The sequence below is a fragment of the Phoca vitulina genome, unplaced genomic scaffold (assembly GCF_004348235.1).
Source record: "Phoca vitulina isolate PV1807 unplaced genomic scaffold, GSC_HSeal_1.0 scaffold26, whole genome shotgun sequence".
Taxonomy (NCBI): Eukaryota; Metazoa; Chordata; class Mammalia; order Carnivora; family Phocidae; genus Phoca; species Phoca vitulina.
Genome location: NW_022589729.1, coordinates 17,746,843 through 17,762,685, shown reverse-complemented (window position 1 = coordinate 17,762,685; position 15,843 = coordinate 17,746,843). Strand labels below are relative to the sequence as shown.

General features: G+C 36.7%; 1 protein-coding gene across 7 annotated transcripts in view; it reads left to right on the top strand.

Annotated features, from left to right (window-relative positions):
• Positions 1–15,843, top strand: part of KCNT2 (potassium sodium-activated channel subfamily T member 2) — a 377,236-nt gene that overhangs the window by 117,131 nt on the left and 244,262 nt on the right. For all 7 annotated transcript variants that reach the window (XM_032422169.1, XM_032422163.1, XM_032422167.1 and 4 more), the window contains exons 4-5: positions 12,147–12,195; positions 14,616–14,675. In XM_032422169.1, the coding sequence (XP_032278060.1) occupies positions 12,147–12,195; positions 14,616–14,675 (109 nt within the window). The remainder of the gene's footprint in view (positions 1–12,146; positions 12,196–14,615; positions 14,676–15,843) is intronic.

Below are 15,843 nucleotides of genomic sequence, written 5' to 3'. Positions count from 1 at the left end.
TGTTTTCTTGGGACCTTAGGGTTGCTGGCCTCTTGTTTTCCCAGCCTGTCTTCTGCGGGAGGGGCCTGCCATGCTGTTACTCAGGCAACCGTGTTCGGGCGGAGTTGCCCTGTGGCGGGGGATGGGCTCAGTGGGAATCAGTTTTTGGGGCTTTTGTTCTCTGGTGGCTTTCTCTGGCGGCTTTCTGCGTCTCTTCTGCGAGTCAGAGCAGAAGAGACCGTTTCCAACCCTCTGCCTCAGAGCAGAGAGATCGCAGTCTATTCTTCAGTGAGCTCTCCAGGCCACACTGTCTCCGTTTCTGTCCGTGCTGCTATAAACTACAGCGTCCTGCGTTGTGCGCCCCTCCGCAGTGTTCCCAGTCCTGCCTCCAGGTCGGGGCACCTCTCTGCCCTTTGTGCTTCTAAAACTGCCAGCCACTCCCAGTTCGCACGCGCGACCCCGCTGCTCTGGGTTTCTGACCCGGGGGGCTGCAGTTCACGGGTGCGACCCTGCCGCTCGGGTTCCCACCCTGGAGGGCTGCCCTGAAGTCCTTTCCCCGCCGCTACTGGTCTACGAGTCTGTGCCCCATCTGCAGCGCGCAAGGCTGTCACTCACTGGTGGTGTAGGATCCCCATGGTCAGACACCCTCCGGCTGCCGTTTGTCCTCCAATATCTGCCGGTGGAATCACGGCTCCCTTCTTCCTACCTCAAAACCAGCCACCTGCGATATTCTGTTTGTAGAGGTCCAGATCTTCTTACATCTCAGGCTGATTTCGTGGGTGCCCAGAGTGGTCTTGTAGATATCCAGCTCAATTCCGGGGACCAGTTGAAATAGGGTCCCCTACTCCTCCGCCATCTTTCAAAAACCTTGTCTTGGAAACTCTTTATCTCTCCTTCTATTCTGAATGATCGGCCTTGCTGGATAAAGTATTCTGGCCTGCAAGGTCTACTGCTAACCTTATGTGTCTTCCCTTGTAGGATAAGGACCTTTGTCCCTAGCTGCTTTCAGAATTCTCTCTTTATCTTTGTATTTTGCAAGTTTCACTATGATATGTCGCAGTGTTGACCTGTTTTTGTTATTTTGAGGAGAGTTCTCTGTGCGTCTTGGACTTGAATGCCTGTTTCCTTCCCCACATTAGGGAAATTCTCAGGTAAAATTTGTTCAAGTAAATCTTCTGCCCCCTTTTCCTGCTCTTCTTCTTCTGGGGCTCCTGTGATATGGATAATATTTTACTTAATGGAATCTCTGAATTCCCTAAATCTACCTTCGTGATCTAGTAGTTTTCTTTCCTTCTTCTTTTCAGCTTCATTATTTTCCATAGTTTTATCTTCTGTATCACCTATTCTCTCCACTGCTTCTTCCATCCTCATTGTGATTATATCCAGTCGGTTTTGCATTTCAGTTAATAGCACTTTTTATTTCAGCCTGACTAGTTTTTAGGTCTATTATCTGGGCATCAAGGATTTCTCTGGTATCCTCTATGCTTTTTTTTCAAGCCCAGCTAGTAGTTTATGACTGTTGGTCTAAATTCTTGTTCAGATATATTGCGTATATCTGTTTTGAGCAAGTACCTGGCTATGATTTCTTCTTGACCTTTCTTTTGGGGAAAATTCCTCCATCTTGTCATTTGGTCTAAGTTTCTGTCTTTTGTGTGTTTTGAAAGCTTGTTATGTGTCTTGCACCTGAGAGTAATGCTACATTAAAAAGGGGTCATACACTCTCCAGGGCCTGGCACTTCAGGACGTGTTTCTGGTGTATGCATGTACATGTGCACTCTGCTATTGCAGTTTGTCTGCTCTTTCCCACTGGTCAGTCCTCTACAGAGTTCCTCCTTGCTTGCAGTGGGGAGTGATTGGACCTTTAAATAGATGTGCTTTGATTTGCTTGTTAACATAAGTCTGGAAAAAAGAAAAAAAGAAAAACAATGCCTGATCAAAAAAAAAAAAAAGAGAGAGAAAAGGAAATGAAAAATCAACAAACAAACAAACAAAAAACTATAAGCCTGATTCCAAAGGGGGGAAAAAAAAAAAAACACAAAGCCTGGTCCTATTTCCAGCAGAAACTGCAGAGTGATCAGTAGACTTGGTGCATGTGGGGTGCTGCCTGTGGTGGGTGGTATTCTGGGGGAGACACCTGCTGTGCTGGCTCAGAGTCAGACCTACCCCAGGAAATATGCACTTGCCAGGCACAGGGGGGCAGGGTTTGGTGTAAGCATATCCCGCCTCCACTGGGGGCCACTGTGTTGCTCTCTGAAGTTCCACATGTTGGTGGCGATGGGGAAAATGGTTCCATGACACTCTCTCATCCCAGACAGGGGATCCCACACTCCCTGCTGTTTAGGAAGCCCTCACAGAGTAGTGAGGTCTGTGCCTGGTCCTACAGCTCCCCTGCATTTTATCTTTGGTTCACGGCTGGGATTCAAGACTCCAAATCTTAAAGGACCTGGCATTGTGGGGACCTACCCCCCCTCCTCTACTGTGACACTCAGTACCCCCGCTCCCAATCCATGGTCCAGAGAAGTTTTCGTCTTGTGCAAACTCAAGGTTGCACTCTCAATCCCTCTCTCTTTCTCTCCCTTTTCTCTCTCTGCAGAAAGGGTTCCTTCCCTTCTGTGGCACTGCAGTTTTTCTCTCACCCAATTCACTTCCACGCACCTGGCACCTGGCATGCTGTCTCCCTCCAACTGTGACCAGTTGTGTCTCCAACTGTGACCAACTTCTCCCAGTTCCCAGATGGATTTCCTGGGTGTTCCAAGTGATCTGACCTCAATACAGCTGTGTTCAAGGGAGGAGGAAAGCCCAGGGTACTCCTACTTCTCCACCATCTTGACTCCTTCCCTTTGTATTATAATTTTAAAGGATGGTCTATGGAATTCACTTCCTTAAGGATGTTTTAGGGGTTTGTCACAATTAAATTGATCTGGCTTTCGGTTAATAAATGAACATAATCCTTGTAAGTTCTTTTTTTAAACATCTCTTCTTGTGGTATCTGGCTGGCTAAGTCAGAAGAGCATGCAACTGTTGATCTCAGGGTCATGAGTTTGAGCCCCATGCTGGGTATAGAGATTGCTTAAATAAATAAATATGCTTAAAAAAATAACACTCTAGTAAAAAAATAAACATTTCTTCTTTTATTATCTACTTATCTAATGCTAATACTGGACACCAACCCATATCATTTTTATTGCTAACCAAAGTACTCTAAGTAATTGTTTAATATGGGGTTAATCTCTCTAAAGACCCACACACCTTTCTGTTCTTGATTTACATATACACCAAAAAGGTATACTCTTTTGTATACCAGCTTTATAAGTATTTACAGTTTCACTGGATGTTACCTTTTTTTTTTTTTTTTAAAGATTCCTTGAGGGCATTATGCTAAGTGAAATAAGTTAGAAAATGATATGTGGAATCTAAAAATAACCAAAAATCAAAACCTAAAACAAAACAATGACAACAACAACAAAAATCTAGTTGTAACTCTTGAAACACTCCAGCATTTATTGGGATGCATGACTATCTTAAGTCTCAGATTTAGCTTGTGTAGCTCTTTATCTTATTTGAGTTAAATGACTTACTGACTTATTTTAACCTATTTTTACATTCATTATCATGTTGCTTTTATTAAATTGCATTTCTGTTCATTTATACACTTCCCCTTTTAGGATCTATCCTTTGGTGGAAGTAGTAGGTAAGGGAGCTGGCTATGTAATAATTTCTAATTCATCACCATTTTGGGTTCCTGTCTAGCCTACTAAATTTAAAATAATTTTCAAAGTACAAGACAAATTTGATGGCTAACTTTTGTAGTTATTTTTGCATGTGGAGTTGCTCTAAGAAAATTAAGAAATAAAAAAGATCAAAGTAAAATGGAGAGTGATAGTATAATATGCATTTAAATGAATTGGTTACTCCTCAGCTTTTTTTTTTTTTTTTAGACAGAAAATTATTCTGTATTTATTAAAGGGTTAAAGATTATCAAGTGAAATTTTATCATGTAATAATTTATGTGATAATTCTTTATAAAATTTTAATTCATTTAATGAAATATAATTATGTCTATTTTGCTATATCTTTATTGAATACTTAGCATGTATTTATATTGCTATGGTCAAGGTATAACTAAGAAAAAGAACACTCACTACCCTCAGGGAATTTTCAGCCTGTGAAAGGTTGTATATTTTGAAATTCTTGCTATTTTCTGGCATTGGACTAGTTGTTTTATTTATGTTATTTCCTTCAGTATACACTTAATCTTATTATTCCTACCTTATATACAGAGAAGCAGAAATTTTTTCATATTTGCCCGTTGCTTTGAGGCCTTCAGCACTTATCTTTTTTTTTTTAAAGATTTATTTATATACTTATTTGAGAGAGAGAGAGAGAGAGAGCACAAGCAGCAGGAGGGGCAGAGGGAGAGGGAGAGAGAGAATCTCCAGCAGACTCCTTGCTGAGTGCGGAGCCAGATGTGGGGATCCCAGGACCCCGAGATCATGACCTAAGCCAAAACCAAGAGTCAGCTGCTTAACCAAGTAAGCCACCCAGGCACCCCAGCTCTAATCTTTTTATGCCTTTCATCCCTGTTTAAATCACTGACTACAGGAAGCCAGCACCTTCCCATTTCCCCCATTTGAACTGCATATTCATCCTTTCTACTTGGATGTTTAATAGGCATTTCAAACTTGCCATGTTCCGGTCTGCTTCTTCCACATCTCAACATGTGACAACTCTGTCCTTCCCCCAACCCTGCTCTACTCTCAGCTTTCCACATTTCAGCTGAACCAAATTCCAACCTAACAGTTGCTCAGGCCAAATGCTTCAGAGTTATTCTTAACTTCTCTTTTGGTCTCACACTCTGCAGCATATGCAAACCCCTTAGAAAATTCTGTCATTTCTACTTTGAAAATATATCCAGCATACAACCACTTCTCAGTGCTGCCATCCTGGCACAAGCCACCTTCTGTCACCTGGGTACTGCAGTAGCCATTCTAATTAGTCCTGCTAATTCTGCCTTTGCTCCCCTTTGGTTTATTCTTAATATAGCAGCCAGTATTCCTTTAAAGTCTAAGTCAGATCTTTACACAGCTGTGCTTGAAATGCTGTACTGCTTACCATGGCTGTGAGAATTCCTGTTTCTCTGTAACTTCACCTCCTCCTCTTCATCCACCACCCATTTTGCTCCAGCCACATTGGCCTCTTCTCTGTTTCTGGAATATACCAGCCACAATCCTGGCTCAGGGCCTTCATACCTGCTGTTCCCTCTGTCTGGAATTCTCTTCCATCAGATAACATAAGGCACACTTCCTCAGATCTTACTCAAAATTGTATTTTCAGTGAAGCTTTACCTAAATATCCTGTTTAAAATTGTATTCTCCTCACAAGACTCCTTCAAACACTTTTTTCTTTTTTCTTTTCCCTTTTAACTTTTCTCCATTGCTTTTATCTCTTTTGTATATTGTACATAGTTTACTTGTTTGTTATGTTTTCTGTATATTCCATGGGGATTGCAGTGGCTATCCCATGAGGGCACAGCTTGTTATCTGAATTCTCAGAAGCTGGCACAAATTCGATGCTCAGTACTTATTTATTAAATGAGCGAGTGAATAGCTGAATAAATGAAGGTCCTTTATAATCTGACCTGTGCTTATTTTACCTCACCAACCTGCCATCCAGCCATTCTGACCTACCTGAAGCCACTTATACATATTCTGCTCTCCATTGTCTCTGGGCCTTGGGATATTCTGCTCTGTCTTCTTGATCTCTGTTTTCCATTCTTGTTCCTCACTCCCTACTCCTTTTTAACTTGCCTCAGGACTTCCGGACCTTCAAGGTAGCAATTTCTTGTATAATACCTTATCTGAAATTCTTACTTGACATCATGGTTATAGCCTAATTTCTGAGTTTGGAGTGGCCTCTGGGGATTCTCTGAACCTCCCCTGCATACTTCTGTTCCAACACTTAACTCATTGCCCTTTATTTTACTATTTACTTCTCTGTTCTCTCTATATGCTTATGGAAGGCAAGGACCATGTTCCATTTGCCTCTGTAGCTCTCATACTTAGTGTAGGACTTCGTGGGTCAGTGAATGTTGTTGAGTTAATGAAATTATGTTCAACAGTTTTATTGATGGTGTTGCACAATCAAGATGATTGAAGACCACTGGCTAGAGATGCTAGTGCATATTACATTTATTACATTTTTCTGTCTATGTATTATTAAAAACAGTTCATGCTGCACTTCTTTCTAAGCACATACCAGAACAGTTATTAAAACTTGGTGATTTATAAATAAAATGTACATTAGAGAGACCTGAAAATCATAAAATGAGACATGATAGAATTTCTCTAAGGGTGAAGGGGCATTGGGGGATGATGGCAGAGTAAAATTGTATTATTTGAAAAACATTAAGAGGAACAAAGTTTCCTACAATTAACTTCTATGTCATATTACTGAGAATACTTAGCCATAATTATAGAGGATATAAATTTAAAAACCAGATTACTGCAATTAAAAAACATAACAACATAACTTGTGGCTCCATTTTGAATACAATGTTCTGTTCAGTTCCCATAGTCAATGCAGTATTGGTTAATGAAAAACAGAAGTGGCCTTTATGGGCACAGGCTCTACTTTAAAATAATGAGGCTAATTCAGCAAAGAGATTTATTTAATTAGAGCTTCTGACATAATAAAGCTGTGGATAGTTTGTGCTGCTTTGCTTTATTTTTAAGTCCCTTTAGAGTCAAAACTGATAGGAAAATGTTGCAAGTATGGACAAACTGAGGATATGAAAAAAAATATTATTGTTAATATATAAAATTGCACAAATGACAAACGCTTGGCTTGTGATTATTACTATATATTACTGTATAAATACCTATGACAAGGAAAGGAAGTAAAAATTGCCTAAAATATCAACATCTGGAAATAAGTACCTACAGTACTTTGATGACCAATCTTTTGTAAATTCTCTCTGTGTAAATACATGTACACGGTTTGTAGTAAATGATTTAAAGGCATTAGCAAAGGAAACATACCTCTGGCATGTTGCTTATGAATTTCACTGAGAGGTGAGCCATCAGCATTGACTCATTGCCTGCTGGTGCTTACAGTTCTTCACTGTGTGTCAAAATGAATGTATCTCCTTGCACTTTAAAAACTGTGGAAGTGATTATTAGTTTTTAACATCAAGTGATAGGGACAAGGTAAGAAGCACATGAATGTGCTTATATTGTATGGTATTTGGATTTACATTGAAAATCAGTGCCTAATAGAGCAACAAATGTTCAGGTGACGTTCACATTTTAAAGATTATTTCTTCTTTAGGGTAATAGATATCAAAAGAAGAAATCTTTTATTTATGTATATATTTTTAAAGATTTTATTTATTTATTTATTTGAGAAAGAGAGAGAGAGCACGTGCATACAAGTGAGGGGAGGGGCAGAGGGAGAGGGAGAAACAGAATCCCTGCTGAGCATAGAGCCCAGTGGACCTGGGGTTCCACTGACCCTGGGATCCTGAGATTATGACCTGAATGCAAGTCAGACACTTAACTGACTGAGCCACACAGGCACCCCCACAATATCTTTTTAATATTTGATGACGAATTGGAAGGAATGTTATAATGTAGACCTTTTCTTTTCTCATGTATATTGGCTACAGTATAGATTAAAGTAACACCAAGTGCTCTAACATATAATATCAAAAATTCAAAAGAATTTTTTTGTTTACTGGAGTCTAATGCTGGTGTGTTCTTACTGTAGATCTCTTCTGTGTTTGGGTGACTCACACATACATGCATGCACACACTCTATAACATGGTAAGTACACTATTATGTATGAAAACCACTTCTATTTTGTGTCTACGTGCTGTCTAAGACCTAAACATCCTCTGCAAACAGCTTTGGGAAAGGTAAACAGAGCATGGAGAAGGTATATATATACTTGAAATTATTGGCAACAAATGACAAGCATCACTTTTACTTGCATTTTATTCTCAGATCTCATGTGAGAATCAGTCATATCACCATAATTTCACACAAAGGCTGAGAAATGTAGCCTTTAACTGAAGAGTGCCTTTCTGCACTCAACTCTATACCATGGAGAGGGGAGAGGAGTGTTGATAGAAAGCTTCAGCCAGTGCACATGGGATGGAAAGACTCTTAAAGTCCAGTCTCTTAGAGAGTAGGATTTAGTCGTCCCTGCAATACTCCTCACAGCTGGCTGTCTAACCTGGTACGAAGTATATCTAGTGTTTTGAAAGGAATCAGTTATTGAAAAATCTTCCTAATATATTGTCAAGACTCTACTATGCATCAGTATTGTGGTCTCCTTGGTTTTGGACACACACTAAATTTTATATGTCTTTGAGATGTGGGCCTAGTACCATACCTAGTACTCAGTTCTCAGTATTTGTTATGGTTAGGAGAGTTTTATCATTTCCACCCTGGTTTGGGGTATTATACTTTTGTTAATACAATACGAGCTGCAATTGTTTTCTTGGAGAACTAGCAGTGTTCATCTTGAGTTTGTGAGTCAAAGGTCCTTTCATATAAATTATGCCCCACATATTTACCCCATGACTTTCATGTATTTAGCAAATGCTTTATTCTTCTGGTTAACATATTCACCCCTGGACTTCTGCCTCAGCTGCTAAAGCTTCTCTGACATTTTTTAGCAGCTATGTTCTTACCTTTTGGAGAAGCCATAAATAAGCATGCTGTGAAAAGTGGCTGAGGCTACAGGTCACCGACTTTCTATATTTAATTTTTGCCATAACTTCCATGGTTTGATATGGTTCTTCCAGTTTTCATAATGATGCGTCAAGAGTGGATTTTATCTATAAACCTAGTTCAGTCTGAAAAACCAAATCCCATACATTTTGTTTTTATGTTTGCTTTTGTTGTTTTATTTTTATAATGAACAAAAGTGAAACTTATTTTATTTTCCAGGATTTTATAGTTAGTTCGTGATTATTACTATATAAATACCTATGGCAAGGAAAGGAAGTAAAAATTGCCTAAAATATCAACATCTGGAAATAAGTACCTACAGTACTTTGATGACCAATCTTTTGTAAATTCTCTCTGTGTAAATACGTATACATAACATGCTCATACTGATGTAGTTAAGTCAATATTCTCAGCATCATCTTTTCGATGACTTTTTTTTATCATTTTCATGTTTTTTTCTATTGTTGATCATGAGGCTACTTTAATTCTCTTCCACTTCCTTTCCTGCTACAGTAAATATTCCTGTATAGATATTCTTTCCTTGTAATGCATTTTTGTCAGTGGGCTTGAAGCTGCATTTGGAATTATGGTCTGGTTGCCAGTTTGTTTTCTCTCTTCTTTGTTTTGGGGATGATCTAGAAATGTGCAGATCATATCCTACATTCTTTTTTCATGATATGTTCATTTTATGAAGAAGAGTTGGGGCACTAGCTTTTTACTAGAATTGATACATTATTCTTCTATATATTTATCCAATTTGGTGGAAAAGATGACTTTCTGTTGGAGACCTCACTTCACACATGCAATTTATATATTAGAGTTTTGCAGAAATGTTTTTTTAAAGATTTTTTTTTAATTTATTTGACAGAGAGAGACACAGCGAGAGAGGGAACACAAGCGGGGGGAGTGGGAGAGGGAGAAGCAGGCTTCCCTCTGAGCAGGGAGCCAGACGTGGGGCTCAATCCCAGGACCCTGGGATCATGACCTGAGCCTAAGGCAGATGCTTAATGACTGAGCCACCCAGGTGCCCCATGCAGAAATGTTTTTTAAGGATTATGAAGCCTATTTCACATGACATGGCCTTGTCTAAGAAAAGGCTTTTCTTCAAAGTCTTATTTAAATTTAAATACCTGTAGTATTTTAAGACCTATCAAAATAAAATAACATCCCAGTCCAAAGAAAATGCTATTTGTTTGATAAGTAGCTTTAGTACCTCTATATTGAGTATTAATTTCTCTTTGAAAAAATGCTCTTAAACTTCTGATTCACAATTTATTTTATAATTTTTCAGAGATTGCTATTTACTTAATTATTTAGTAGTTTTTATAGCACATCACCTTTATCTATGAAAAATGTCCATATCCCTCTTCATTCTTACCTATCTTGTTGCTGAGAATATAAGAGATGTGTTTTGGAAAGGACAGCGTTGCTGAACTCATCGGCCATATTTTTGCCTTTATGGCACCATCCATTTGTCTATATTGAATGCCTAACTCACTATAGGTGTGTACTCATAAAGACATTGGGACTATAATGGTGAGTAAAATAGACATACTGTTTCATCTTAGGGAAACTTGCAGTTTAATGAGAAGATAACTATTAAAGAAATACATATGCAAATAAATGTAAAGTTACAACCAACATAGATGGCAGAAGAGGTGTGGTGAGTGACATTGCCTAAGAGATTAGTTGACTACATTGATCAAGTGGCTGCTTCAAGGAAGGTTTCCCTGAGAGCTGAGCTGAGAGCTCTACAATAAGGGAAGAGATCATGTAGAAAAGGCAGAGATAGGAAGGATCATGTCACAATTGAGTAAGTTTAATAATGCCATTTAAGAGTTTTTGGTCTTTATTCTAACAGAAGTGTAGTGCCAATACACAGTGGGGTGATGTGATCTAAATCACATTTAGAAAGCATCTGTGTAGTTGTAATTTGGAGGAAAAATGTAGAAGGCAAAAAGAAGTTTAGGTTCCTAGTTGGTAGGCTTTTGCAAGGATCCCATTTGCAAAAAATGGTAGTTTAGTTGAGGTGGTTGTGGTAGTAGAGATGAAGAGAGGTAGATGCATTCTACAGATATTTGGTGGGAAGAATTGAAAAGGTTTGATGACTAATGTATTAAATATTTGCAAATACAGGAGAGGAAAGAATCTACGATGATGCCTAAGTTTTTGGGTAACCAGACACGGTGGAATTTGGTGCCATTTGGTGAGAGGTGCAAAATGGAGAGGACCAGTTTTTGAGAGAAAGGTCATAGGTTTGGTTTGGAGCAATTGAAGAGATCAGTTGTCCAGGTAGATGTGACATTCTGGAATTATACAGTACTTCAGTTTAAGATAGTAGGTAGTTTCTTTGAATATTATTTTAAAGTTTATGATTTTTTTAAAACTAGAATTTTAGAAAGTTTATTGCTCTTTATTATTAACATATTACCAAAAAGAAATAACTTAAAGATTTAAAAATACACTTGATATTTTATGGGACTCCTCTAATACTTCATAACTATAAAGAGCGACTAGGCTTTGTTCTGTCCTGTTATTTTTTTTATTTGCAATTTTTGGGCAGCATAATGTAACTATTCTCATTGTTTCATGAGTAAATTATATTGCCGTGAATGATCTCTCATTTGAATCAGCTGTATGCAAAATAATGTAGACAATGGTAGGGTATAAAGAATTAAAAATTATAACTAGTGGGGGCACCTGGCTGGCTCAGTCAGGAGAGCATGTGACTTAATCTTGGGGTAGTAGGTTCAACCTTATGTTGGGCGTGGAGCGTACTTAAAAAAAAAATTATAGCTAGTGGCTACATTAGAAGTGTATGGTGTTTTTTTGCAGAGTAGAAATAATTTTTAACATCAGGGATGATATGATTTTTAGGAGATATTTAAGGACAGTCACTCTGTTCTGCATAATGTTTTATGCTAACCTTAGTACGGATTTTCTTGGTAGTATAATGTTTTACACAAACCTGAATCTGAAATACTAATGTGCTCCATGAGTTACGCACTTTATTCTATTTATACTGTTGACTTTGTATTGCCAAAATATTAGCAGTGTTAAAAATAATGAAATCTTTGAGTTTATGGAAGACCTTTAAGTGACTTTTCAGTGGAGAATTGACATGTAAATGGTTTGAAGTTTTTCTATCTTGCCATAATCACTCTTTAGATAAGGGCCCATTATCTGTTCTTTCCTTATTAACATGAGAATAAAAACAAAATTAGAAAAGGTTTAGAAATAAACCATTTTCTATTCCTGGAATAGAAGTGGATATTATCAAAAAGAAAACTGAAACAATATAAAGCTTTTCTAATTTCAATTTTGATATTTTATTGCCTTTTAATGCAGCATTATTTAAATATTTCCAACTTCAGTTGAAATTTTAAAATGAATGCTTTTTTCATGTTTTTAAAAACTAATATTTTTTTTTATAGGTCTCATATCTTTTGGGTGAACAGAAGTCTACCTTTATGGGGCTTACAGGTTATGTACAATTTTGTTTTACCCCTCTATTTCTGGATTTATTCTTATTTCATAGATGAATACTATTGGAGAGAAAACTGTTGATATTAAAAATGAGTTTGTTTTATTGCTTATTAATCTTGATGCATGTCTTAGACAACTGTTTTTTTCCCCCTATCTTCATGTTTGCCTGAGCCCTGCATTCTACTTTTTGAGAATTTCCTTCTGATCAGGATTAGACTTAAGAAAGCTTTTGAGGGTGTGGAGAAAAAAAGAGTAAACCAGTGTGTTAAGGCACCACAAGTTCCCCAAATGACTCTAGGTATTCATCTTATGTAATCCTTGAAAAATTAATCAAAAGCCCATAACCATGTTTGCTCTTTTACTATATCTGCAGTGTCTGGAACATGGTAGAATCTCAATAAATAATTATTAAATGCATTAAACAAGTGAATGAATGGCTCATATTACCAAGAGCAAGAGCTTGGTCCCTAAACAGATAATTTTGTAAATAAAACAAAAAGTATGTTCTGGCATAAAAGGAGTCCTGAGGAAAGAGTAAGAAAATATGAGAGGGAACATGTCTGAATTATATTGTTGGGGTGTTCCCTAGAGTCCTCTATACCTCTTCTTTGCTCTTTTTTCTGTTGAATTTTATGCCCAGCAAACTTTTTACACGTTCCTATCTCTACTCCTGTCTCTCTCTTACAGATACTTTTTATTTTGTTATTTTTCAAAAGTAAAAGTTATTTAAAGAATACAGTCACTAAGATAAAAAGGTCAAAAGTTACTGCTTGGAAGACAGTTGAATCATGGAAGTAATGGAAAGACTCTAAAACTGACTGTTTATAAACAGCCTTTAAAATACTTTAAAATCAAGTGTTTGGTTTGTTTTTTAAAGTCATGAGGATTGTGAAGTCTGTACATTTTAAATGTTATAATGGATTATTTTAATTATGTATGCATTGTAGTCATAACAATGAAATCAAGTTCTTACTATGTCTGGATATTTCATACTTTTTTGAAGTCAAGTTGCATTTAATTTTTTTATACTGATTTGCATTGCAATGTTGTTAATTACAAATACCCTTTCAAATATTTAAGTGTTCACAAAAAATGCAGTCTTTTAATCTCTAGCTCGATTCCTATATTATTTTTCAGTGAGATACACATTTAAAGTAAATTAATATTTTTAAGAATAGTCATATATCGCCTTGAAATACATTTTGATCTATTCAAATTGGTTTTATCTGATAACGATATTTTACAATAATAATAATGTTCATTTTCAAATAGGATTTTGAGTAATCCATGCTACAAATGTTCTAGAGACCCTCTAACACTACTTATAGAGAAAAAGCATGAATGATTATGATTTAAATGACTTGTGGAGAACATCTAAGAGGTGTGCATTTTATATCAGAACAATGCCTGGCTTCCATATGTACTTCTGAACACATTTTACTTATATTGCCATGCATTCATATGCTTCTTTATTGTCCTTCTGTTTTAATATTCACTTGAATCAAAGTTTTCATTCCAACAGGAGTTAAAATTTAAAATTCCAGGGTATCTGCCTTTCTTATGCAGATTGTCTTAAGTCTCAAAATCTGTAAACAAATATGTTATCTATAGAGTCATTTCTTGTTTATGCTTGCTTATTTTGCTTCTATTCACCTACCCCAAAGTGCTGAGAGTACTTAATACAAAATAATTTGGATATTTTTTCTAATTACCTTTTCTGTTGCAATCATAGCTTTTTGGTAGTTCAGCAGCAGAAATTGTATATATAATAGCAAATGTAGAGAAAGTAGAAGCTTGTCTAGGACATGCTCTTCCAGCTGTGAAAGAGGAATTGTTTATGAAGTCCATTCAAATAAAATCTCAAAGTATCTGGAAGTGTTGACCTGGACTACTTTGTTTAGTGTTAAGGATGTTGCTGTTTCATTTTGTTTGAGGCAGGTGAGAGAGAGAATGTATCTCTCAACTCGAAGCTTACATTCTTTTATTTTCTGAAAGGAACTGCTGTCTTTGGTAGATGTTCTAGAGGTGGTGGAGCTATTGTTGGGAGAGGGTAGTATTTACGCCGGGGCAGCTAAGTGTGATTGTGCATATTAGGAACATACACAAAAGAACTTATTCTCTACATATCATATAAACTCCAGCCAGTCTGACTATTCTAATCCCACATTTATATTTGAGATAATAAAAAATATTTATTAAGGAGTATTAGAAATATAAAACTAACTTGTAGAGCAAACTGCCACCTGTATAGAGAAGTTACAGTGCCACATAATACCTCCTTATATGTATATCTGTATATTATACAAATATATACATACATACACACATATATGTACATAAAGTTAATAGTTTTATAATAATGAATATATTTTTAAAATTCTGTTGCGTTTTCTCACTGAGGTACAATTTTTTTTCAGGTTTCAGTGGCATTGATAAGTTTATTTGAAACAATACTACTTGGTTATCTCAGTTATAAGGTAAGTTATTTTAATTAGAAGTTTTTAGCTGACAGAACACATTACTAGCATTAACCCAGTATTCCTCTATTTATAATTTATACTCTGGGGTAAAGCAAGTCCTTCTTAAACTTCTTTAATTATTTTGGGCCTCTGTGGTATGTGATAAAAATCTGTAGTTGTATAGTAATGTTTTCCTTGGTGGCTTAAAAATATTTCATTAATTCCTGTAGGTTAACTTACCTATGATATACATGCTTATGTGAGGCAAGCAAATGGAATGATCTTGCTTTTAATTGTTCTTAAACTCTTTTCCTGATCTGTACAAAAAACATTGAGGGAGCAAAAACATATCTGTTAGGAATTATTTTAATGGATTATTTAATCTTTGGTGAGACTTTGTCTGGCTAACACAATTTAACAAATATTTATTGAGTCTGTATTTGATGAAGAGCCCCATACTGTGCATTGTTCTTTTCTCAATGAGTTTCCATCTAGAAAGGGGGATAAGCAAGAGAAAATTATGCAGATAATAATAATACAAAACAGAACAATAGGTACTTCCAGTGAGGTGCAAATCATGTCCCATGGGGGTAGAGAGATGTCATATCATAGGATGAAAATACTTGACTGATTTAAGCAGAGCAGAGTCCTTGAATCAGTGATTTCAATAAGGAAAGATGAAAAGATAAGACACTAGGGATTTATAGAATTAACAAAGGCATAAAAGAAGTCATGTGCATATAAAATTGGAAGAATAATAAATATTTAAGTTTGGGCAGAATTTTGGGGGGCATCTGGAAAAATATTGGTTGGGAAAATTTGGCACAGTATTGTGAGGGCCTTGTATAGCAACATATAATGGGAATTTGATGGAGGATGTTGAACATGAGAGTTCTATAATTGTAATTAAGTTTTAGTATTAGTTCCGAACATCTGTGCAGCACAGGTCAGAGAGACATCATACTGAGAGCCATGTGCTAAATTAAGACACAATTACAGAAAGGAAAACTGGGAGTGAGTTTTTGGCTGGGTGAATGGAATAGACAGAGTTGACACAAGATGAAATATAAAGGTAGAAACTAAAGAAATCATCACTTGATTTGTTGAGAAAGTTGAGGAAAAGGCAAAGGCAAATATCACTTCAACATTTTCTAAATTCATATGACTGGGAACATGGCAGTGAAAC